We start from the raw sequence: 26248 nt of genomic DNA, 5'->3' as shown, positions 1-26248 counted from the left end.
TCATACCCCTGACCTTTTTGGAATGAAATCATTTACCTGCCGAAATAAGGGAAGCTTCAAATATTGATACCTCCAAAACAAAACTGTCTAATATTGATATATCATCATTAATAAAGGGGACGCACCACATGTATTAGAGTCATCTAGCCATCACGCACCTGCAACTTAAAATAGCCCATTGTGGAGGTTGTTGCAGTACTTAGAAGAAGAACGCATAAAAAGACTGCTCAAAATGTAGGAACTGTGCATTTTCATTTCCAGGAATGGACGCATATCTTTACTACTTTAATTTCGGGTTATTTATCACTTGTGCCCATTTTAATTACTGGGTTCACGCAAATGTTTACCTCTCAAAGAATCATTTTATTGCATGAGGTTGTTGAAAATGACTTTTTTTAGTTTTAAAATAGGAGAAACTTCTCTGGTGATTATCTCGAAAACCCGTTTTTTTAAATCTACATGTGTCTTTTTATGAAAACGGTAACAATTTGCACACATTTGTTTTATCACATTTATCGAGGAATGTAGTTGAAAACCTCGGTAACTAAGACGAACTCAATTCAATAGTACATGTATCATTCCTATAACCTCAAACCCATACACGGGTTGTAAAATGTAAACGTACAATATCAAAATCAAAGAATGTAAAGAGGAATTCCATCAAATGTTTAAATTCCCATTTTGCAACTGTTGTTCCCTTTAACATAATTCAATAATCGTATCTTGTCCAGCTGATGTGACTTTTTGACATTTTAGAGGTTTGGGACATCACATTTTCCCCAAATGATATCGTCGTTGAGAGGTCGCCAAACCAGCCCACTGATTCTGATCCCACTCAACCGACTCTTCGTGTTTGTCCCTATAAATTAATGCAGCCTTAAGCAGAAACGGAAATGTCAGACGAAAGATTTAGAGGAGAAGGCCCACTTCAGCGCTAATGATGCTTTCCCGTCGATTCACTAGACGATTCCAAGGCTTTCCAGACTACAGGGCACCCGTGCAGCGGTTGCCGCCCTAGCGGCCGCTGCCTCTTGCGTATACGGACACCGCCCGGATAACTTTGGCTTCCTCGCTCACCCCACTCGAAGGCGAATGATGTCATCAATTCGCCATCGGCACAGTAGCTCAAAGGAGAGACAGAAAAAAAATCTACTAATAACCTATTTCACCTCGCCAGACTTATTATTAAGATAAAAGGAGATTGGATGAAAAGCGATACTTATAACTGACTCACAAGGATGCAGGCTCTTCATTATTGATATCGCCAAATCAAATCCCACGAGCCAAAAGACTGTAGAAAAGTACAGTATTGGGACAGTGGAATTAACAAATTACCAGTCCCAAGAAAAGATCAGCGAGGTCATCATAAGTAATCAGAGCGTTTATTCCTTTCATTGGAACTCCCATGGTAATTTCGTAACAATGTGAGCGGGCCCTTCGTCGAGCTGACCTTTGGTCGAGCACACAGACACATCGAGATAAATCCTGTTGGCAACCTCTTTAAGACTCAATCTAATTATCGTCTCCTAAGATTACATAAAAAAGTTCAATTCATTCGACTTGGGCCACGAACCCCAGAATTCCGGATGTCAATATTGGTATCTTTAACATGTTTTCCTTTTTGCCGGCAAACGGCAAAACTCTGCAAAATGACTCGTATTACAGTGTTATCACCCCAAAGCGTAACAGTTTTATTTGTGACAATTATTTGTTCTTTTATTACCGGTAGCTGAGACCATCAAATTCCTTCCACATAAACCCGAGTTTCCTTCTTGTACTCTGCAACGAGAAACATATTAGTCACTCGTCCAACACACAGGAAGACGGGTGATTTTAACAGGAGAAATAGTTCCGTTCTGCAAGAAGACCATTAAATATTATGGACTTCGAAGTGTAATAGAATTGTGAAGAAAGAAGTAAAACAATTTGGGCAAATGATATTCAATTCAAATTTGACGCGAAATGACAACCCGCATGAGCACAGCTTGACAATTTCATTTACCTGGCCACGTGCAGGCGAAAAGAAAATGTTCCAACACCCCGGCAGCCAAGAGAAGTTCCGAAACCTTAATGAAAATGGAACAACAAGCAGTGCCGATTTGCTTGAGGCAGACGCGCGTAATCCATCCCCTTTACGGTGAAGACGCGCGCTTGCACAGGCCCCAGGCGCATGTTTTCTGCAGAGCCCAAGCCGCGGAAAGCAATATTTATTTTAAATTTGGACGAAAGGGGAGTAATTTGATATATTAACTTAGTATCTAGCATTGCAGGATCGCAAAGTGTGTCTAGGTAAGCCTTTTATTAATATCAATTTCCGCGTCTTCTCTTCTCAAGGTAAAACGTTCATAAGGAAAATAATTTTTTTATCTGTCGCGTTCCATGAGCAATACAGATCTAGATGTCCCATGGATTGCAGCTTCGCTGCCGTTGTCAGCTTCGTTTCTGTCAATTAAATGGCATTATTATGTCAGGAACAATTTGGTAATAATTCCCAATTGAGCATACGCTATTACCGAGACCCTACAGTTTCAAAAGTCATATGTTATGGAAGTAAACAGCGCAGCTTTGAAAAGTAGCGTAGACAATGAGTGAGACGTCACTGCATCTTGTCACGCAGTGGTTGTCGGAATGAACAGGGTATTAAACAATTGAAATAAATTATAAATGGAAAAAAAAGCGTTTGTTTTATTTGGGATATTGATTAAGGTAAAGATTTATGGCGTTTTAGAGAATCGGGTTCCAAACCAACCTCATTACAGGTGACAATGTGACGCAATCAGTATTTATCAAAGTGTCAATTTGGATGTTTACGAGAAAATAGCACATAAAGAACTATGGAAGGGCTGCGTAGCACCGTGATCAGAATATCGACGAGATATGCTTGCCCTGAAGAAGGTACTCAGTTACCGAAAGCTCGGCAATCACATATTTCAGAGCACTGATTTGATATTATATTCTTGTCGACATAAAGAACTATATTATGCGTTAGGTCCTATTAAGACGGTTTTTCACAAATGCATACATAATGTTAAAATTTTGCATTTGTATTTATACACCATCTCTTGAAGACCAAAACACTCGAAGAAACCACTGTAACTAACCTATTATAGTTCTATTGTAACAGGAAAGATAGAGGCGATGATTTCAATGTTGGGATGCAGGAGACAGAAAGTTCACGGGAAATCACGCTTCCCATCCATTCTCTGTCGAGTTAACCAGGGACAAGCCGACAATAATTTACCCGCCTTTTTGTGCCCCCGCCCCGACTCGCGTCATATCAGTCAAAACCGTTTAATTTCGCCAGAGCAGTTGCCAAGGCCCGAACGCACACCAAAGAAATCCGACGAGAAAGGCTTGTCCACCAAAAGAAACAAATCCGAACGCGGCGAAAATGGCGGGAGCATGCAACATTGACGGGAAAGACGCGTGTCATTGTGAGCCTGGAGCATTCTAGCTTTGAAAAATCGATCTTGGTTTATGTCTATTGATCGTCCAGACATATGCTTCCTGACTTTGCTTTAATAGTCCCCTTGGGTTTTACCCCTTTTCTCCTCTGTGAATTGGAAGCTGTAGGCCTACTGAGATTTTTTGAACAAGTAAATTATGTCAGAACAAGTACACCCTTCTAATGCTTCAAGTACCAAGCCTTCACAAAGCCACGCCAAAATGTTCGTTCCAATTACAACAAATTTGAAAACAAACCCTACCGCTGTCGACGTAGTTTGTTTGTTGCAGGATTTTTTTAGTTCAGTTTTTGGTACAATTTTTTATTGCATTCAATAGTTCTTCCTTTCTTGTAGAGTTGTAAGTAGTATCGCCACGAAAGTTTGTTTACCCACGGCTTAAAAAATCGTGAGTAACGTCCATTTGCTTTTTTTAATTGGACAGGGGCTTTTATGGGTGTATTTCTCTGTGTAAGGTGAAAATCGTGTGTAAAGGGGTGTAAAATTAAAGGTGCAAAGAGTCTTAAATTATACCTGAAGAAAGCTGCAGTTCAGTATAGAGTTATATGTTGTTGATTAATTAGGCTAACACAGGATCGTTGGCGGTGTGAAGTAGCTTGAAGTTCACTGATTGCTTTTTGCTTGTTGGTCGATGCTGGATTTCACGCTACCGTGGGGCTATTTCTTTTGTATCTTTGTATTAAAAGAAAACCCACGATTTGGGGCCAAATGGGATTCAGTTCAGCTGCCAAAGTGTAACAACACCTCTCTTTATCAGGAAGGAAGGGTGTGGGGACAATAATAATGAGGGTCATCACTAGGTGTGTTTCAGCTGGGCAGGTGTGTGGAAACAGAGGCTCGGGGAATTGGCGGGAAATCGTTTCCCAGTTTGCCCATGTCGTCATTTTTCCTGCTGTGTTTTGCTAGCGGCGTCCGTGTTTGTGGTCGTTGCTAACGCATGTATTTTATTACATTACAGCAGTCCTGTGCAAGAAATCCCTCGGATTTACCAGCAAAATGACCACCCCTAAGTAAAGGAATGACGTCATAAAACGCAAATAAGTTGATTCAGTTTGTCTGGCATGAATGATCAATTCGCACGCACATCTTCTAAATGCAGGGACGCTTTTGCAAGACAAACACTTTTATAATCTCGACGTTTCAAACGGATTTCAAAGCAGTCTTCGAGAGAAATATCGATTTTATTCATGTGCAGGGGCAGGTATGGAAATGTTTTGTGAGGGTTGAATGTCTTGAAGGACATTCACGATGATTGGGGCAGAAAGGTCGAGTCTGCCGGAAATTGATCTCTTCAATCTCAGTTGCTTCAGTGGAAAAAAATATCAACGCTGATGTGCATGAGTTAAAAAGGATAGTTGTTGGAAGTGGCGTTTGGAATAAAAATCGTTGAAAAGAGAGAAAAGTTGACCTGATATATCATGTGAAGATTTTGGTTTGACACGCTCGCTGCATGTAAAACCTAAGCATAATGGAAATGCAGAATGACATAGTGGGCATGGAAATGAACGGTAAGCCAATTCTACAGTGCAGCCCCATTCATGGTAAACTTCAGTAATGGCATCGTTTGGTATATAGCTGCATATTGTAGAGACTGGTGCGTGTTAGCACATGTTGCGATGTGCTTTTGAGTTAACATCAGAATACCACGCAGATAGAGGTAGCCGCAGCGCGATACCTAATTCAAGACTTCAAGATCGAACCCTTTCTCTATGAACTGTGCCTTTAGTGGACAGTGCATGTAGGGTGAGGCACTAATGTCGAAGTGTACAGACTCATCAAAGTTGCTCCAGGCCAAATTTCATTGCAGGTAGCCAGCTCAAGATGCCCGAGCAAGTTCAGCCGGAATTACAAGAAAGATTATGAGATTCCCATTACGACAATATTTGCGATCCCGGTTGAACCAGTCTTAACTCTCACCGAACCGGTAGAGTGAAATGTCGTTTTAAAGTCAGCTCTTATGTATTTGCACCTTAATCCGTTTAATGGGTTGGAAAAAGGTAGCTAATAATCTCGGGGAAGTGGCGATGGTTGCATTAAAAAAATCCTTCCAGTCAAGGGGATTCAAGTTCGGTAGAATGTTGAGCATCAATTAATCTTTCTAAGAACGGGATGTTAGTGGCACAGTGACGTCTACAGCTGAAAATGGCACTTACAACTTTGCTTTCATTGAACAATTTGAGGGGCAACACGGATCAAAAATATCTGAATGGTAACCTTAACTTAAATGTATATCATTCTATAAATTTTTATGGATAGTATGAACTTCCGGTATAAACACATAAATGTGTGTGTCCCTAAAACCTCACGTAATGGTGTAGTTTTCCTACTCAAACATTGAGAATATCTTTCCCAGTTCGCTAATTTTAACAATGGACCCAATGCAAATGGTAATTGTGATTTACAGCACCACTACATTATGTTAGTCTTACATGCCTCCGGTGCTTTTAAAAACACAGCAGTTGCACTTCAACAAACATGGCCCGAGCCATCTTCGTAAGATAACTGATGAACTACCTGAGAGATGGTAATACGCGTGAGCCGGGCAGCATTGAGAGACGAAAGGTCCTGTGAATGAATGTAATATGATTCCGAGCTTTGTTCCGACTGTACACAAAGACCTTCTTGAAGTTATAATGCCGCATTTGATCCTTAAAAGAAGAGGCTTATGAACCGTGGATCATATCCGCTAAGGCTTAGAACCCCGTCCTTTGTTCTTTAACCAACCCGTAGGCGTGACAAACACAATTCCATCAGGACAGTTGTCCGTTCTATTCAACAAAACATTGCTTGACTTGAAAATGGAAGGTGAATTTCACAGGTTTGAGGGCTGAATGACATAGTGTAAGGTCAACAAAGGCACCTTTCCACCCGTTTGTCACTCGGCTTCCGCTGCCCATTGTGAAATCATTTAGTGCGATCACACAAGGCACTATTGATCAAAGAAAACATTCCCACCCGCTCTGCAAAAGCCTTGCTGAATGAGAAAGAGATCTCGTTCAACTGGAGACGATCAAATCAGGTTTGCACAGACGTTGAGAACCCAAGGTCAAATAATGTTTTCTTTCACATTTGTAAAGTTCATATAGGCCCTACATATTCATGGTCGTTGAAATGTCATGAATAGATGATTTCCCCCACAAACGTACATGTATAAGAGGTTACTCCTTAGCCAAATATTGCCTATTACATGATTATTCTACGTATAAAACAGCAAAACTGGCAAAAGACGAAGGATATGGTTTCGCATACATTTTAAAGAGAAGCGGCAATGAAATTTTCGAAGACAAATTTTCCCGCAAGTGCATAGTCTTCTTGAGTTTATGAAAGCTATTTTATATTCCGTTAAGGTTAAGTGCAATGAAAAGCACACTTTTTGAACATTCAAAATTGCCCATGCTTGAATAGCCATATAAGAATCTACTCACTGTGAACAACGTTTGCCACTGGATTAATATTGCTATATACTTGCGCAACAACAAATCACCACAGAAAAGAAACGTTCGACCAGAAAAATATTTTTTTAATCAAGTTTTTGTGCACATACCAAGGTTTTCCTCCCAAGATGACAGTTTTGCAACTTTTGCTGGGAAGATGAACATTTCATGAACATAAAAACCAAAAAGGCAGCATAATGACTTTTCCAAACAATGAAATACAAATTGAAACTGAGATTAGCCGAGACACAAATAAGGTGAACTTTGAAGGTTTGCATTTTAGAAAAAACTATATTGCAATGACGTCCCTTTAACGTTGTCAGCAATTTACTCGGACGAATTTTCAGTGAACAGCTGAAACAACCTCAAGGTGCTGACAGTATCTTGAAAGGAACAAAATTGACTTTCGTCGGAAATAGGATTGTGATAGCTTCCCGCATGTCCAAGAAATAATAGGATTGAACTCTAGTACGATGGGCATGTATGGAGAAGAGATGGTAACAGCCTCGACATGATCATTGTCTTCGGTCATGTGAAGGTAGACGTGAATGAGGAGACAAAAACATCGTTAGAGTGATGGAATGAAAAAGCTAACAGGCAGGCCCTTAAATGTTGACTGTAGAAGAGGATACCATAATTGAATGGGTCACAAAGAGTCAGTCATGACTCATTACGACAAATCTGACGAAGAAATTAGAGAAAAAGGATCGGGCACTTTCTTCGTTCTCTGCAGAAGACGAAAACGAGGTTGTATCAGCAAAACAAAGATTCACAGATCAAAGTTGGCAAGTGCCACGGCCAACGTAAAAAACAGGTTTGCAGCAAAAAACAAGCAATGAACATACCTGGGCTTTCCTGGTACCTCTCATTTAAGAAGTCTAGAAGGTCATCAACTGTGAGCCTTTGTGGGCTGCTTCGGCGTTCCATGAGGTCCTCTCTTAGGGCGTTGCCGGCCTGTTGGAGTGGGTAGCCCGACGTAAGCGCCAGAAATAAGCAAAAGGCAGCCGAGAGGACGAGCACGTGACAAAGACTATTCATGGTTCTACCCGGTTTTGCTGAAGAGACACTGCAATTTAAGAAAGGAAACTGTTGTTATTAATTTGGGAGCACGATTATCAAGAATATCAAGTTTGGTATAAGAAGTTAAGCATATTGTGTCAGGGTACTGAAGCAGGCTTCGTTACTACAAGCCTTTTCGACTTTGTTGACCATGCTATGTAGTGATTTATTTAGCTATTCCTGATTTTATGCTTGTATGTTTCATTTTGATGTGGAAAAAAATGTTAGTTTGAATGGCACTAAGTCACTAAGCGTTAACTACTGCTTTTCAGATATATGTACCGAGTAAATTTGGCTCAGGGCCTGTCACAATATCACAAGACAATAATGACAGATAGCTGTTTGGCTTTTTTTCTTCGAGCAGTGTGCTGAAGTAATACAAAAATATTTGTTCAAAACCTTCAATAAAAAACAAAGGCACTTTGTTTCTCTTTGCATGAATTTTCTCGGGAGAAACTCGACAGGTTGTGGTCCGTGTACATGTATTATGCATTTCAACTCGCGCCAGTTGAGTGAAAAGTGACGGTGAAAGCAAAATGACTTTAAAGTAATGTGTGGCGGCAGATTTGCCGCCTCAGTGAACACGGTGCAATTAGTTCTTCTTGTTAAAAAGCCTCACTTTTCAGGGAGATTGAGCATGTTCTCAGAGGTGGCACAACTCCAAAGCAGAAATGTCTCCAGGTTTATTCTTTACACAAGGGGACGGCGTAACGGGAGATATGCCCCACCCCAACCCCCCAAAAGGAGTCAAAAATTGTTTATTTGAAATTTACTGAAAAGAGTACATTGACTATTTTATATAGCATGTGTTCCCCCTGTATATGAGTTTCTGGACCCACCCTTCCGAACAGTTGAGATCCTGGAGGATGGAGTTAAGATTTTTTTCTTTATTAAGAGCAGATCGATTATGACGAAGTGAAAGCATGCTTTCGGCAGCGAGCTTGACAAAGGTACTGTTCGTTTGTTTTTTTTTAAAGTCATTCGCATAGTCCTGCAGTACGGAAATGTTGAATTTCTGTGCGGTCAGGAAAAGGAGCATATGTGTGTGAGTGTGCAATTCAAACCAACGTCAAGAGTCACTTCAGGGTAGTCGCGAACTGAGAACCGTTCTCCATAAAGACATGAAGCGCATTATGAAAGTTTGATTCGGAATCTGTCTCCGGGGACGTGTTCTCTCTTGCAGGGCTAAATATAACAGGGTAACTGAGGGCATCTAGGAACAACTCCGCTGACTGACGTCGTGGTTTTGAAAGTCATCATCGATTGTACGTAGGTATTTTGGGCGCCGTGTTGAGGACATCTGTCAACCAGCCCCAGGAGAAAATATGACAGCCCCTCACCGGGGAAATATTGATGGAAAGAAGAACCTTTTTTTACGGAAATACTTCTCAAATGTCAAAATTGCAGGTAAAAGGAAAGGCATCATGAAATGCAAACCTTGGCTTCTGTTTGTTTTGGTTTCCCATCATTCCTAAATTCTGCAAAGGCCAAAAATGACAAGAAAGTTTTGAGGAGCAAAGATGGAATCGATACTCATTTACTGTGAAAAGGAAAGCTATGCAAGGAACGCATTTCAGGGAACTTTGTTCACAAATCTACTTTTTAAATAAATCTTTTGTGGTTTTACAATCATTATAAACTACCTGCACATTCTATAGTGCCAAAGCTTTATCCTGGTGTATTGGAAAGAGAAAAATAACTGAATCAAATATATCGAAAAGAATTAAGAATAATTATCCATTAATCGCTCGGTTGAATTTCATTCGACAGAAGAGAAAACTTTACTGTTTCAAAACCGAAATTATTTTTAGTTCTTTTTTGGAAAAGGGGGTCTCCTAAGGGTAGAATTGAGATAGCAGTACCAAGTTCTGTAAGAGTGAAAGTAAACAGAGAATGTGCAAACTCATCCCCGATTGGGCTAGCCTTAAGAAGGTGGGGGCTGTCTTCTACGCCCACAGGTGTGAGATAGTTTGAAGTATCTACCCTTCCCGTCTTCCGGCGTCTCCCCCCCTTCTCATGATGTTTTCGTTCATTCACACCAGCAATTCTGTTTTGCCACCCCTTGGATCTGGAGTATCAACAATTGATTAAGCAGCGGCTAAGAAAACTCAATAAAGGGGAGGCCGTTTAGGAAAATAAATAGTGACCGCGATGGCATCGTGGGAAGGTAAGGCAGCTGTCTCGCGTGGGCGCCCCGCTTCAGCTTAAAGAAGACCGTTTTCAACTGCAGAAACTTTCGTTTCACCGAGAGTTGCTCTTTTTCATGCTGCATGCCCGGAGGTAACATGTTGTAAATTGGCAGGCGATACCCGACCGTCAGGTTGGTTTAGACTACTCTTTGTTCGGCTAAAAAGAGTGTTTTAAAAGGTCCTGGGGGGTAAAATGCAGGATGAAAACTGGTTTAGTTTAAGAAGTATGTAACGCTGAATTCCATGTATTATTAGTGCCCGGCCCACCACTGTAATAAGGTCTGCATGGACAACAGACGACTGAGAATAGCATCGATGGTACTTTTTTGTTGAGAAATCAAGCAAGCTGATATTTACTAAACGTAAAGGGTGGGCAGCTCAGGGTCGTTCAATTTTCACAAAACCACACAAAATGTTGCAAATGTTGCAAATGTTGCATAGTTGTAATTTTTCCCTCAACCGACGCTATTTTCTTTGTACCTTCACCTTCACTTGAAGATTGCATGAAAAGTAATTTTAATGCTTTTCCTCAAAAAAATATCACACAAAAGGAAACAAAAAATATGAATCATAATTGACGTGCAACGGTTGCTTAGCTACGCACTTCATTGAGCGAGCCTCGCCCAGCCAATTTGATATGTAAGTAAATTTAGAAAACTTTAAACGAATTATCGCATGCAAATTATCGCCGATTTGCACGGAAGTCGGACCTCTGCTGAATATTCCCGCGTCCTGAGTTCAGACATGCCTTATCGGTCCCCATTGTAGAATGTGTGTACAGAAACTTTTCTCTTTAGAAAATCTCAGACTGAAAGGCGGGTACAATGCCGAATAAGATGTTCTCTACTTTTTGTTGAATTCATCTTTCCATTCTCAACTTTTGATTTGCTCATTTTAGTTCACCTTACCTTGCGTAGAATGAATTTGTATCGGCATTGTCCAGAAGAAGCCGGTTAGAGAAAAAGGAAACATGATAGCAGAAGAGATTTTCACAACGTGTTTTACTTTTTTGGTAGATTGGTTGAGTTGGGTGAGTTATATGCGTGTTCTAGTCGTACGTGATTATTTTGGAAGATGAATGGGTTCATTCAGACAAATTCGGTGGTGTTGTTCAGAATACAAAAAAAGGGAAATGGGGAGTGGACATCACTTTATTAAAAGGACTCTGTCCTGCTTTCGCGTTGTTTTCCCTGTTCAAGGCTTGTGCTAGCTCTGACATCATAGTCTGTTCTGTCCCTTTTTGTTTTCCCTATGGAAGGTGGAGCGACACAGCCACGAATCTGTTTGAGGCAGCGTTCTCACGAGTATTTACAAAAAGCAGGAAGTGGTACATTATCTCGAGATGTTAAGATTCAGGGGGGCAAAGACATTGCAATGCACCGACCCAAACGGCATGCCCGATCTCGATTTGGAGACACACCGACACAAAAATTCTGATAAAAATAACAAACCACATCCTACAAAGATGGACAGCGCAAACAATGCGCCATGCAGTCCTTGGCGTATATTGAATAAAAAGAACTAAAAATGAATGACACATCACCTCTGATTTCATTTTCTTGTTGGCTTTCTTCCAAGCCGAGGAGTAATTGGGGAATTGCCTTTCCGTAGACGCGTGCAGGTATTGTTCCTAACTAGGTCCCACTTAAGCTCTTTTTCCCATGGATCACCCTGTCTAAGCTTCCGTTTGGTTTTTCATAATGTAAATACAAACTCCATGTCAATACAAAAATGAAAAACAAAAGTATTTCCTTTTTTGTTGATATATATAAACAAGACAAATGTATCCATCGATTTGTATTAGCTTTACATTGTTTACTATTAAATGACTTGTTTGTTTCTGGCTGTCTATTCCCCTTCCTTTCTCCGCTTCGGGGAGTTAACCTTTTTTCTTTTATTGATTTAAACATGAGTGCCCAAGTTTAAAAATGCTCCGATTCATGAAGTGCATAACAATTTGAAGACTTTTTTTTCTTTTCCACTCCTGGGATGTAGACATTTTTGTCGTATGGGCATGAGATTTATACGATTCTCTGCCGATGTTGATTTGGATTGCATCGAAAAAAAAAGACCAACCCAATTCGTTTACTTTCCCTAAACTCATCACTTAGATAAACAAGCTGGAATCTGCTCAAGTCAGATGTCTCCAGATTGCATAAAAATAGCCCAGCCACATCCGTCCGTGGACTCTGCAGATGTTACCGCAACACATTGAAATAATTACGTGGAAACAATTTGCAAACATTTACACGGTCGTTCATAAAGACCAGGGGAATTTGCGACAAATCGCTCATTGTCACAGAGAACTCGTGGAGTGGAAAATCAGGTATATCAAAGTTTGCCGTTGTCGAGCAATTTTGTTTGAAATTTCTGCTTCGACGGCTGTTCGACACGATCATCTCACACCCTGCGCATTCGAATCATTCCTGCTCATGTTCATTGCATGTACTTGGGCGGCCTTTTTGGCGCACACTAGAACATGACATCCGGGCGGTGTTCTACCTTGAGGGTTGCGACGATCGCGCGCAGATTAAAGTGTTGTGTAACAGTGACGTAGCTAGGATTTTACTAGTGGGAGGCACAAGGGGGCACCAGCATCTTATGGGGAGGTACTAACTTTCACTGGTGTGCTTTTTTTAGGCGGGACAAGTTTTTGTTAGCCTTATTCAATATCCATTCCTCTGTTCTATTTATTTATTTTTTTGGGGGGGGGGGAAGTGCCCCCTGGCCCTATTGTGGCTACGCTGCTGTTGTATAAAGGCAACTTTGGGAAAGGGCCGTACATTGTGACTAGCTTCAAGATATTTTGTATAGAGGACCTCGTTACGAGCCGGGGGGGGGTTGAAAAGTAGAGTAATACTCTAATAAAAGATAACGCACATCCCTCAATAAGGGCCACGCTTGATCAATGTCCGTGACCCTTCAATTTTGGACAATCCCCCCTTGTCAGTGGCCTTTGATGTTGTCCCGACCTTAACGCCTGCTTTTCGTTAATGGTGACAATGGATGAGTTCCACTTGGACGTCTCACACCAATAAGAATCGGGCTTTTCTCGCTAAACGCCTGGACTGTTCCCGTTTGCGTGGTAACCGTTGACGACGCGCGCACGAAGAGGTCTTGAAGCAAGGTTGTACATCACGCGGAATCTCATCCCATTGAGATTGGTATCGTAGGCGTCTTGACGAAAAAAAGCACGCAAACAAGACCACTTTATATTCCAGACCCATCATCGGGCTCTCAGTCATCGCTCGAGGCCTAATACAGACCCGCTGATTAATATAAACTCCTCTGCACACGCCCCAACATAATTGGAAATGTTTACCGTGGGGAAATGTGAACACCTCTTCCTGTATCACAACAGCTATCCGCCCCTATACGCTAACCCGTGGGCTGAATCCTTTTTGGAAGACGTCAATATTGTTTTCCATACCTTTTTTTCTTGTTTTCACCGATGCATCTCATTTCCATCAAGTTAACTAATTGTCCATTCTGAACGGTGTGCTGTGAAAGGTTTCGTTTTATATTATCAAATTGCAAAGATCTACCGGTCAATTAATTGCCTTTTTCAATGGTGAATTTAGGTCCTTGATTTTCATCCCTTGGATTCTGAACTGTGATTGCGTCAGTGAGCATTGTTTGCAGGGCATTTTAAAGAGAAGCACATGAGAAATAGGGCCCTGCCTTCTGTGTCATTCTTGATAATAAGATTAGTTTAAATGTTTGTTTATTTAGTTACTCCTCAACATCTTGTACTTAAGTGTGTTTTTATCAACTGTATTATAACAAAAGTCATCTTCATTTAGATTAGGAATACAGTGTATGTAGCTGGGCACAGATGTGCGTTCACTTTCAAAAACTTTGATCGACCCTTTCAAATTCTTCTTTCCATTAGAGAGCCCCTCTGTGAAAGTGTAGCGAACAACTAAATCCTTTCTAAACACAGCAACCACAGTGATAAATCTGGCCGGGCTCACGGTCTTTTCAATTCTCCAGACATGCAATTTTGACAGGCCCTATATATTCTTTCAGAACCATACCGCACAAGACAAAACCCTCCATGGGCGTCGCAGGGGAGGGGAGACACTTGTCCTTACCATGGAAGAATATGAAAAAAAGAGCAAAGGGAAAAAGAAAGAAATTAAAAAAAAGTTAAAATAAATGGGAATGAAATCACCATTTTGCTTGAAAGACCTCCAAATGGGCCCCACCGGATGTGAATGGTTTATCAGTTGTAACTCATGAGTGATCTGCCCCCCATACTCACCCCTTGGAAATTTTACCTCGTGGAAAAACGTGGTTTGCCACCCGGGAAACAAGCTTGGTCACGCCCATGATCCCCGTGAGCATGTTAGCACAGCGATTTGTTCCCAGCATGGCTCATATCAAGGCAGTAACTTTTAAACGTTTACTAATAAAAAAAGAAACTTTCACTCAAATTTCTCCTAAATGTTTGAACAGAACCCTGTTTTAAAGGTCTGGCAATATCTCTGGCTACAGTAGTGCTTTGACAACGTTCGTTTTGATGGGTGTATGGTTAATTTTGACAAATGATTTTTACCTTTTCTTAAGTAAAGGTAGGTAAATGCTCCTATGCGTACAGTTACCACCAGTCTCGAATCCATTTAAGGATTTCTGATTATCAAAAACAGATGAACGAGCACACTGTTGCTTGACTTATACAAAACGATCTTCAAAAAGATGATTAAAACTTGTTTGTTTGACGATAACAAACGGTACTGCTGAGGTGGTCACAAGTTTACACATTGTAACTACATCATGCTTCGTGATATACGATGCTGACACTGGTTGGTATCTTTTAAATCGATTACAACAACGGGGAGGTGTACTTATCCCACTACAGTCCTTCATCATCTTCATACCTGAGAGACCTAGGGTACACAGAATAAAACGATCATTTACGGCTAAAGAATCGATACTTGGACGAACCCTAGGGAAGAAAGACACGCAGTTGCGTGACACGGGGCTATTCAAGACTCTATCCAACAATCATGACCTACAGATCAAAACCGACGTAAAGACTATCACTATGCTAAGTTACCATAAGGTTCAAAGAACAATATAGATTTCGTTATGTATGAAATGAAATACCCCAATCACGATATGCACGTGGATACAGAGGTTGGGTTCCCTGGAGGCAGTGCATTGGCAACGCATTTTCTATTCTACAGATACCATACATGATTTGCCTCATTGATCCCTTTGACGATGTAAACAGTCGGAACCTGGTGGACTCAAATTAAACGAACATTGGCCCTTTCAAGGTACATGCGCCCTAAGAGGTAATGACCAAGGTTGCAGTAAAATCACCTCCAAGGCAGACACCCAACCTGGATTCGAATGCTAACCCTCATCAATCAGCGAACTATACGAGGGAATACCATGACCACTATGAGTCTTTTCAAACGGATAGTGATGTAAGTTACTATGGACATGTGATGACAAAGACCCATTTAAAGACACAAAGAGTGGAACCCCACGATGCTTAGCCAACGCCACGAAAAGTACAGCCCAATTTATTTTGGCTTCCAATCTTGAACATAATTCACTGACAACTCATTCGTTGAAACTGAATAAACTCTTACGAGATCTGAACTCAAGCACGTTTACAGAATTTCGCTTACCCTCTACAAAGACAATGCAATACGTTGGCTTTGTGGATTAGTGCTGGAATTTCCACCAACCCAGACCCACTTTTGTCAGTTTAAACTACTCTGTTAAAATCATTGACAACTATTTGGCTCCCTCTTCATGGTCTTATTGCCATGAAAGAATTAACAACAGTGCTGATGAAGGCACACTTGTTTTACGTATGTGCTTTTCCAATGGTGCTCAGTGGACTGTGGGCCCCCACTGGCTCCACAGGAAAATGCACACATGTAAACAAAGTGTGACGTCATTAGTACATAAGCCTATTTTCGGACTGCTGAATGAAAATCTAGTTGCTTGAAATGTCCCTCGATCTGAAAGACTTGAGAAGTTTGCGGGAAGGAAGAACAAAATCCACAAATGGAGCAGGAATTCGACCCGACGTCTCCCCAGGATAAAGGCTGAGTTTATCACGGCTGTTAGCCTAAATAACAAAACGAAAAAGCCACAGCGAGCGCAATACTGACTGTCGGGGCAGCCATTTGTCATTTTCTGTCCTGGATCAAACTGTCAAGTGGTCGATCTCCACAGGAACGCCTGGGCTATTATTGATGGGCAGCTTTTGAGTTGAGGTATAGGTACTCGGCTCCACCATTTTGTTTCTCCCCGTGAGCTCGATGGGAAAGACCATCCTACGTGCGCGTTCTCGTGGGAGGCGGCTCCCCCTTCCTTACGTCAACACCTGAATAGCATGGTCAGACGGTGCATTACGTGCAAAAGAGCTGATTCTAAAGTGTAGGATGATTCTCACGCACAGACACTAGAGACAGTTAACATATATTGATAAATAACATCGAGCATTATGAGCATATTTGCGTTTTGATACCCATCAGAGGTGAGAGTTCAACCACTCTGTGTTTTTGAATTTTATAGAATCCACTTGGTAAAGTTCGCGATAGGTCCTGAAATTCGACCTCTTCCTCAAAGGGTATCAACATTTGCCTTAATTACGATTTCATGTTAAAAGAATGACTAATTTGAGATGATGAACGGCGCAGAATAAAATAACTGAGCTCCAGACACTGAAGTCATTTTGGAATGAATAACGCTGCGATAAATTTCGTCATAATGGTCCTATTCGTTGATAACATGCATAATCCATTAATAATGGTATCTGCGCTGCAACAACAGTTTAACGATCCAATTTGTCACGAATGTCACCATTACGCAAATGAACCAAACAGACTACTATCAACTGTCAGTGAGTGAATTCATTTTTGATCATGTTGTCGACGGTCTCTTGAGGAGCAGTTTCAAGAATATTTACGACTATATAGACAACACTCCAACACTTCCTAATACCAACGTTTGTCAACTTAATTCCTTGAGGATTCGGTTAAAGAACCCTTTAATAAAGAAGTGAATGGGTCCAAAATGTAGGCCTATACAATGCCCCGCTCCATGAAGACAATTGGTATGTATAAATGTACCTGTGCGTCGAATCTTAGCAACATTTATGGAGAAGTTATACACGTGTGTAAGCGATTTACAGATATACCATTAGGCAAAATACGACCCCACTTTGTCAATTTTGGAATGAGGGAGCTGTGCAGGCTTTCAAGAATAGAACTTATCTTTTTTAACATTACAGGGAGAAAACGATGACTTTCAATGCCATTGCTTGAAAATTCTTGCAGTTGGAATAAACAGAGTTTATTGCTTTAAGCTATAATCATCCGTCTCATAACGACATAATGATTCCATGATGGAACCGTCAGTGAGCCAAATGGACGCGTCTGCATAAATTCTTTAAGACTCCCGTACTTATATCTTAATCCTCTAATGATCCATTGCCCATCTTGTGGTAGCCTCGACTCAAGCCTGAATCATCCGATATGCGGGAAAGAAGAAATGATGGATAACAAAAAGAGGACACACTTGACACTAGTCTACCCCTGTACACAGCATAAATGACACGATAGCCACTTACGAAATAAAGTGCAAGAGTTGATCATTTGGGCAGCGACCAAATGAAAACGTTGTTCCACAACAAACGAACTCGGTGGCATAAGCATGGGGACCCTATCGGGAATCGAACCACCCGATGCGACTACCCACCGCTCTCAACAAATGAGGCATTTGACGAGAGTGCCCTTATTGGAACAGGGCCAAAATATAGTCAGGTTGGCCTAGTGATTCTTTCCTCGCCTAGCACCTCTGCGGTCCGGGTTCACTTCCCGACTCGGTCCACATGTGGATTGGGCTTCAGTCCCCACCCTAATTTCGTGGGTTTTACTCAGAATATTCCTCCGGAGTTTCTCTCCCACCTCTAAAACTCTAACTGGTTCTCATTGTCTCCTCTCTACAGGTTTCTTCAGGCTTGCAAGCTACAGTACCTATAGGGCACTTTTGAGGAATCCATAGTGTCATTACCAGAAATAAATAAAAATATGATATTACCTCAATTACTCATCGGTTTCTGCGTCATTAGCTGGGGTCGTGGACATAAAAGAAAGGAAAAAGAAGTTTGGTGGAGCTGGCTTGCGCAGTGGGCGAGGAAAAGGATTAGTGCTGTGGTTGTTCTTGGTTCGTATCCATGAGGGTATTTCAAGTTTGAAATGTTATTGTATTAACTGCCCAAATTGCAGCCTTGAAGTTTATTTTATTTAAGGACAAAAGCTCCCTCAAGGCGTTCTTGATCAAGTAATGCCCTAACAATATTTCGGCTCGGCTTCGAGCAAATGCATTTCTCTGTAGGCTATAAAAGCCTAGTCTGTTATGCAGCAGTGGGTTGTTGGACCGGGTAGTGGCAGCATCGGTCCAGGAGACTGAGTTGCGTCTTGCGCATACAGCTTCAGTCACACTGTTGCTGAACGGGGCTGGTTCCCTGTCGATCGTGTACGAGTGTTGTAGGCTATAATCAGCGTCCAGACTGCTCGTATGTGATTTGAAAGATCGCGCTCAATGAACGGGTGTTTGATGGCTGCGCTATCCCTCAGGAAATTAAGAGGACTAGCACACGACCTTTATCTGGTCTTTTAGCCGAGGCCAAGGCATGTATAAGGACTCCTCAATAGGGCTCCATTCATTCACAATTGCTTAAAGAAGAAAGTGCATTCACCTGGATTATGACTAGCGAGTCTTTTTAATATCAATGCCAAGTCAGACAAGCATTTTATAAGTATGGTGACTTTTCTTATCTCAAGGAATACAATTATAATAGAACAACCCTTCATATTGCACCCTTGGGTTTCAATTAACTTTATATTCAATTTGTGTTCTGCTATTTTAAACTGGTAATATTGGACTCTTCTTAATTAACATACTGACGCGAATGTGCATATTTATAAACAAACTGTCATCCCAGGTACTGGACCTATATTTTGTACTGGTTTGTACTAAAAAAGATGCTAAAAATTTTGATATTTTGCCGTCGCATATTTCTAATTAATCTGGGGAATTTATTGTTGTGTAAGTACACCGGTAAGCAACCTTTTATCGGAATTTTTTTTTTAAAGAGCGAGTTTGAACGTGAAAATATGTAAACTGAAAAGTGTCGTCTCTGATTCACATCCCAGCAACAGCGCCCTCACTTCGACGATTTCTAACGTTTAAGACGTTCAACACACGTAACTCCAGAGGAGTTCAAACAATTTTCATATATTGAAAGTGTATACAGATGCACACATCGATGACACATCGAAGATCAACAAAGCATACGGCAATGGTTAAGAAGTACTGGTTTTGGAAATCTTATATCGATGCGTGTAATAGTGGTATCGTGGCATGTAAATGTGTGAGAAAGGAGGCGAGAAGGGATTTGATAAACTGCTTCACAAAAGGGCCAATTATTGAGGCTGGTCCTGTAAAAATTCATATGTACTTCCTAGACACTGACTTCTTTTCCTGACGGCATCGATCAATATTTAGTGTTTGTCGCTCAACAGCAGCCACGTTTACCCAGTTTGTCAACTTTCTTCCGCGAAGCCTTCAGTGGCCACATGAACAACACGACCAGCGTTAGACACGTAGTCGCTTCCCGTTGAAAGTAGCCCGTGTTTTCGCGGTTGCAGCTATTTCAAATTATGGGTCTTTTATGGCCACCTTTCTCAGAGATGGCCACCTGTTAGTGGCAGCCACTTCTTCAGGCAGCGATCGCATTTCACCATCATTGTTTACGGTGGTGGAATTTTAATTTCATCCTCGTCATTTGAAAATAGCGCCAATCAATAACTGCCTATACTACAAGGCGTAAAGGGCTGACACGATCAGCTTATGGAAACTCTTTGAGTTTTTGAAGGTCGCCTCAATAATTGTACTATTCATGAGGACCTCTCGCCTCCACTGTGTTCTGCTAAATTACATTACTGCAGTGGTGATTACAGGTCCAGTGACTGTTGAAATTTATGGCGTCGTTAAATCGACGACCTTCTGGCATTATGAAATTTTTATGCTGTTTTCTTCAGGCTCATTTTCTTATTACGGCTCATGGTGGATTGTTCTTGCAGTTCGTTGGCTGTACACGCAACCACAGTCTTTGCTTAAAATAACGCACATGCGGTCAGTGCCAATTTCGCTTTCCATCTCCGTTCCCAGAGATTTTTCGAGATCTCCTTTCCCCCCTGCCTTCTTTTGGTTTACTGCGAGACATAGATCCAACGGAGACACTCTCAATGATTTTTTTAAAATTCGTTAATTCTCTTCTTTCATTCCTGATTTCAATTCGCAACCCTTGTAAAACCGCCTTCTGGGTTCTGGTGGCGCTACAATAGCCTACCTTCTCTCCCCCCGTTGCTTACCAATACAACTCCATCATTGTTCAGTAATGGGTACGATTAGCCTACCGCTCGCACGCTGTATCAGTCCCTGGGTGTTTTCATCCTTCTTTCTTGCCGTGTACATTTTGCAGCTTTCCTGCCTGACCGACCTGCATACATCGACTCCCGACGGACGTAACTTATCGTCGGCTATTCTCATTAGCAATGGGCTCATATCCTATTTTGACACGCTCTGTCGAGTTTTTCAACACCTTTCTCATTCCCGGGCAGAGTGATATATAATTTCATTGGACATTTCGTGTCCCATTTCTAATCGGCCAATGAGGGTTCGTCTTGGCGCCTGGCGAAACAGACACGAGCAGACGACTCAACCCCTGTCAAGTTTGCTAAATTTGGCAAGTGGGCTCATACTGCATGGGGTCTTTATTCGGCGTTGCATTAAATCGAATGCTGGAATTATTGAGCCTAGGTCTGAATGAAACATCCATATTTAAAATGTTTACTAAGAAATACATATATTTTACGACCTCCTGTCCGGATCAATGCTCTTAAAAAAAATTGGAAAGCCTGACATAGAAGGACATTTCTGGCGATCTATAACCTAATTAGTATATGGTTAAAGCTTGAAACTTTACTAGAAACATATCTCTTGCTTGATTCTACGCCTAGAATGTAATCATCTCTTTGTGGAAAGGCTTGTTGCGTAGGACTATTAGTTTCATTTTCTTTTACAATTTCTTACAAATTTTTGACAAATCTAGAATGTTTTAACAAACAGTGCTTCAACCGTTCAATTACGCATCGGATACACTCTAATTTCAAGGGGAAAACTAAAACGACAGCTCTCTTTTCGAGTTGCCCCTCTGGGATTTTATCGAATGGCGACGATTAGTTTCAAGCTTAGCTACCCCTAATTCAGCGAGACGGTTCAATGACATCACTGTAGAGATGTGGAGCAATGTGTATTGGACGGCCCCAGGACACATTGGGCTTTTGACAAACGACGCACATGGGACGGCACCACACGCTCAAGCCGCGATCCCAAGATTTAATTGTCTCAGCACAATTCATAACCGCGCCTGCGCTAAACATGCTCATTTATTTCATCCGCCTCTCCCCCGCGTTAGAGCAGAAAATAAACCACCACTACTTAATAAGCTGGACCTCTTTCCATCAGCGTCTTGCGCTAAAAATCTCCGACATCTTATGAAATTGCATAAAGTTAGTCAGATGGTACTGAACTTGATTGTTATGAACTACAAAGCGAGGACGCAAGGACGCCATTTGTTACGGAAACATAAATACACGTATCCTTTTGTGTTTCTAAGCATGTGATATTTGGCGAGAACTGTACATGTGCAAAGACTAAATATACTTGTTAAGGCTCGGCATGGAGATTTTTGTTTCGATTTTCGTTAAAAATGAAACTTTAGTGGAAGCTTAGAGATAAATTCGCTTTGATTGCAACATCCAAGTCACACGACCGTGTCACGACCACCCAACCCTGATTGATACTGCCTCCCTGCGCTACACATCGATTTTAGAAAGAAAACAAGATTGATTTTGGTAAGATGGCCGCGCGGACAATTGTATTGATTCTAGTTTAATGCGGAGTATCGTCTTCCATAAAATTCCCGAGACCAGATGAATGGCTTGAAAGTTCAACGATTTAGTTCCCAAACTGTCCAATTGTGTTCGCCTTTTGTGCTCAGTAGGGCTATGAATCAGGGGTTATCACGTTGGGAGTTTGCAAGACATATCATTTTCAGTGTCTTGGATCTACGGCGGTGATTTTGTCAGTGGGCTGTAAATTCTTTCTCGAATGGATGTTGACGCAGACTGCGGGCCAAACAGGAAATCCTAAAGGCAGGACGATGAAGCAATTCCCCTCTCCAAATATACCCCTCAGTTTTGAGACAGCGACAAAAAAATACGGATTTGATAACCATGCAGCAAGTCCTCTTAGAAGGAGGCAGACTATGCAATAGATTCAGACTCGATAGTTCACGTGCCGCCATTGTGAAAATCAAACTTGCCTGTGAAAATGGGGCAGTAAATCACCGTAAAAATGTTCTCAGTACTGCCAAAAGTGCATTTCTGATGCCCTGTTTCACTCAATCTGCGGAAATTAATCACCTTCTACGAACTGTTGTTCATATAACTTGAGGCCTGAGATACGAGAAACATCACCGACCTTAATTATCCCCTATGATTCATACTCATGTTGCGTTCCGTTACATTTTACGTACCTCTTAATCCAATTTGTTCCTTGCATGTCCACTATCCGACATTTCATATCAAGCAGAAAGTAAACAGCGCGATCAATACTGCGGGAAAAGGTGGAATCATTCTTGAACTTTCCACCTTGGTACAGTCTTCCAAACACTACAGTCTACTGTAGGTTTATTTCAAATCATAGCAAACCAAAAGCTCATGCATCTGTTGAAATTGATCTGTCTTCTGGATCTACTGATGTAGCCTATGCATTTTGGAAATCACAACATGATGTAGAGGATGATGGGATGAAACTCAACTATGGAAAATCTTTATTTCAAAACTAACGGTCCAACAAGATCTACAAACGAACCCTCTCCAAACTTTTAGGTTTATTGACTGAGTACCGCCTTTTCTCATTCTTAAAAGGCCATCGATGTTGACCTTGGTTATGATCGGCAGAAAACAACTTATTTATAATAAAACTGAATTATTCATGATATTTGCGATTAACAAAAATTATACCTCTTAAGTGTTACAGTAGAAATTGCGTCTGCTATCCACCAAGCGCACGCATTTAAATTTACGGGAGGAAAAATCTTTGCCTATTACCGATGTTACTTTGTCTTTCGGTCCAGGCATTACCTTCTCTCGCCGAACGCAATTTTCTAACCAACCGCGCTCCTCTGTTGAAACCACTCTAGCCCTAAACCAGGCTTCGATCCCAAGCCACTTCCTAATTTTGCTTATGATCAAAGTCTTCAAGCAGGGACTTATGGATAATCTGAAGTTGGAACGGCTGCGAGCCAGACGAGCCTTGACGTAAATTAAATTGATTTCTTATTTTTTCAGTCACCCTGGCTTTATACAGAGAGGTGCACGCTCGTCAATTAGAGCACAGCTTCAACAGGCTCCAATCAACCCAGCTTACTCAAGGTCCAGTCCAATTAATGAACGGGTCTTTCATTCCCGCCACAACCGCTTGCTAACAGGGTTACAGTTTGTAAAGTTGACAATAATCGAGGGGCTACCTTTGCCCCATCTTCTAAAGGGAATTGGGGCCAACACGTCCTTTCGTTGGGCAGATGTGCACGTGTTGTCTAATTAAACTCTGCGCCGGGTATGTCCCCTTATCAAGCACCAGGCAGACCCTTCTGATCGCAAGAGCAATTTTAATGAGGGATTTTGCCCTGGGTGAGTTCACTGCACTAAATCTTGAGATATAAATTACCTGCATTTTTCGTTGCCCGGTTTGGAATCGATTTCCGTATATCTAAATCTAAAATGTCTCAATTCGGAAATTATTTTGTCATCTTAGCCGCCAGCCAAATGTCATGTAGCAACCTAGCAAGATTTAAAAAGACGGTGCAAAAGCTACATTGCGTTACGTGTGTTTGACAAGGCTGCCTATACAATCTTCTGCTTTTCAACCACACAAAAGCCACCAGGCCACAAGAGTACTTCCGAAACTATGTAAATTCCGTGAATAATCATATCTCCACAATGGTAATCTACTTTAATGCTGACGCTGTGAAAGGCAGCTTACAACGTTTCCCGTTCATTCGTTCAGTTCAGTTTCAGTTAGAAGGTTGAATAATTTCACTCGATTAGATTGCACCTTGCATTTTGAACACCACCGCCAAAGCAACAAAGCTTTCCCCGGAGAGGCTTGGACAACACTTACCCGAAATTGGTTGCACTACCTCTGATCTGCTGTTGATGAACTACCTGAGCCGTTGGTTAATGTGTGTCCACTCTTAAAGCATTCGCTGCACGATCTGCCGACTTGCCTCCTAGCGATTACCAAGAGAGAAGTGAGTCCCCGTTTGTTCTACGTTAGTGTCGTGTCTCGTTACGCTCACACACTTTTAACCTATCAGTGGTGACAGCGTCGGGTTTTATAGCATATCCGCGCCAAGATCGTGCGGGCGGGCTGCCGCATGCGCATGGCTGGTGATGATAATGATGTAATTACTCTCACGATTGGCTCTGGGTAATTGGCTGTCCAGCAGGGGAACCGGGTGAACGATGAAGACTGTATTGTTTCGGCAAAGTGGCGGAACGGAACACACGGTATCAAGACTCGTGATGTGTACAGCGGACGCGGTTCATCCGCATTATGGAAGTAGCACTCTTTGCCCGCACACGGGCACTCTGCCGAGCGCCGTCGCACATCTTGCTTTCTCATTGGCTGATTGCCGATTCGGGGTCAAAAGTCACGTGCAGTTTTTGGAACAACAAGGGCGGCGATGATGAATGGCCCAGACTTGTGTTACTGGATATCGCATTACCGACCTTTACGAAGGTTTTCCCGGAAATATTGCTGGCGGGCAGAGACTTTTTGCCAAGACTGCTGCTTGTGGCGTTTGAAAATTTTTTTTTTAAATCAAAGGATAGGGTGGGGGAGGGCTCGGTCAGAATGCTCACTTGTTATTGGTTACTTCAAACAAACAATTTTCGTAGTAGTAAACCGGATGTATTTTGGTAACCATTCCTATTCACAACAGGTGATGCCTACACAGCCCCCTCCTTGGAAAGTGGAGGAGGGAGGCAATAAGTCGTTTGGCGATTTGTCATTTTCTGAGCGTTGGAATTATTGATCCAGATTTCGATAAACATCAAAATCGAAGCTTCCAGTAAATGTTGAATGGAGTGCTAAACCTTGATGTCATCATCATCTTGTGGATCCTGAAGGTACAGGGTGCACCCACCTGTTTGCGTCAATTTGTGGAACTTTAAACCAAAGTTCAAAGGGGAAGTGAACCTCCACAACCCAAGCAGATGGAGAAAGTATGATCCCACTCAATCCGCGGGGGCCAACTCTTTTATGGCACTACAACTAAGTTCAGTGTTGGTTCACTCTCAACATGACAAGGGGGAGGGTCGAAGGAGCAATCTAATTTGGCGAGGACTAAAAATAAAAACAAACTGATAGTTCATTTGCTAGTACATTTCCATGGAAACAGACAATCTCAAACTACATCCACAACCTACACAAAATTTGAACATTGTCCTACCTGCCTCTGAGTAATTCTTTCTTTGGGGGGAATTTTGTTTGGATGATGTCAAGCCTAGGCTGTCTTTTTCTCCAGGGAGATGAGTGCTCCTACCGAACTCCAATGGAGATATACCTGCGACAGTTTTTACCGCAAAGTTGATTTGAAGCAATAGGCCTATCCATCGTCCGACAGACAACTGGGCCCTTCCCATTCCATTCAAGGAGTGTAATGGAATGGTCTTGCCTGATAGGTAAGATTTTCCATAATATTAAAATTATTCGACCGCATTTAGAATTCTTTGTATCACTGGTCAGTATTGTTTGCATTGCCTTTCCCCCTTTTTATTATGGAAGAAACATAGCTTTACTTTGGAATATTTTCATGTCAATGTAATTTCAATTTTAGTTTTGAATTTAATGATTATTAGTATTGTTCTGGCTCCGTTTTTCTAACCAGTAATGAAGACAAATATAGCTTACGTATAGTGCGGTGACGGTTACATTT

At 41.6% G+C, this 26248-nt stretch overlaps 1 protein-coding gene across 1 annotated transcript in view; it reads right to left on the bottom strand.

Moving 5' to 3' along the window:
* The window catches only part of LOC110985777 (uncharacterized), a 34442-nt gene extending 9632 nt beyond the window's left edge, over positions 1-24810 (bottom strand). Inside the window, exons 1-2 of the mRNA XM_087133541.1 lie at positions 24430-24810; positions 7744-7964 (exon numbers count right to left, since the gene is read on the bottom strand). Of these exons, the coding sequence (XP_086989667.1) occupies positions 7744-7936 (193 nt within the window). The 5' untranslated portion in view covers positions 7937-7964; positions 24430-24810. The remainder of the gene's footprint in view (positions 1-7743; positions 7965-24429) is intronic.
* Between the last annotated feature and the right edge of the window lie 1438 nt (positions 24811-26248).

This window comes from Acanthaster planci, linkage group LG02 (assembly GCF_054643075.1).
Source record: "Acanthaster planci isolate LZ-2023a linkage group LG02, COTS_SCS, whole genome shotgun sequence".
In the NCBI taxonomy this organism is placed as follows: domain Eukaryota; kingdom Metazoa; phylum Echinodermata; class Asteroidea; order Valvatida; family Acanthasteridae; genus Acanthaster; species Acanthaster planci.
Note: the sequence above shows the minus strand (reverse complement) of the source record. Positions and strands in the feature narration are given on the sequence as shown.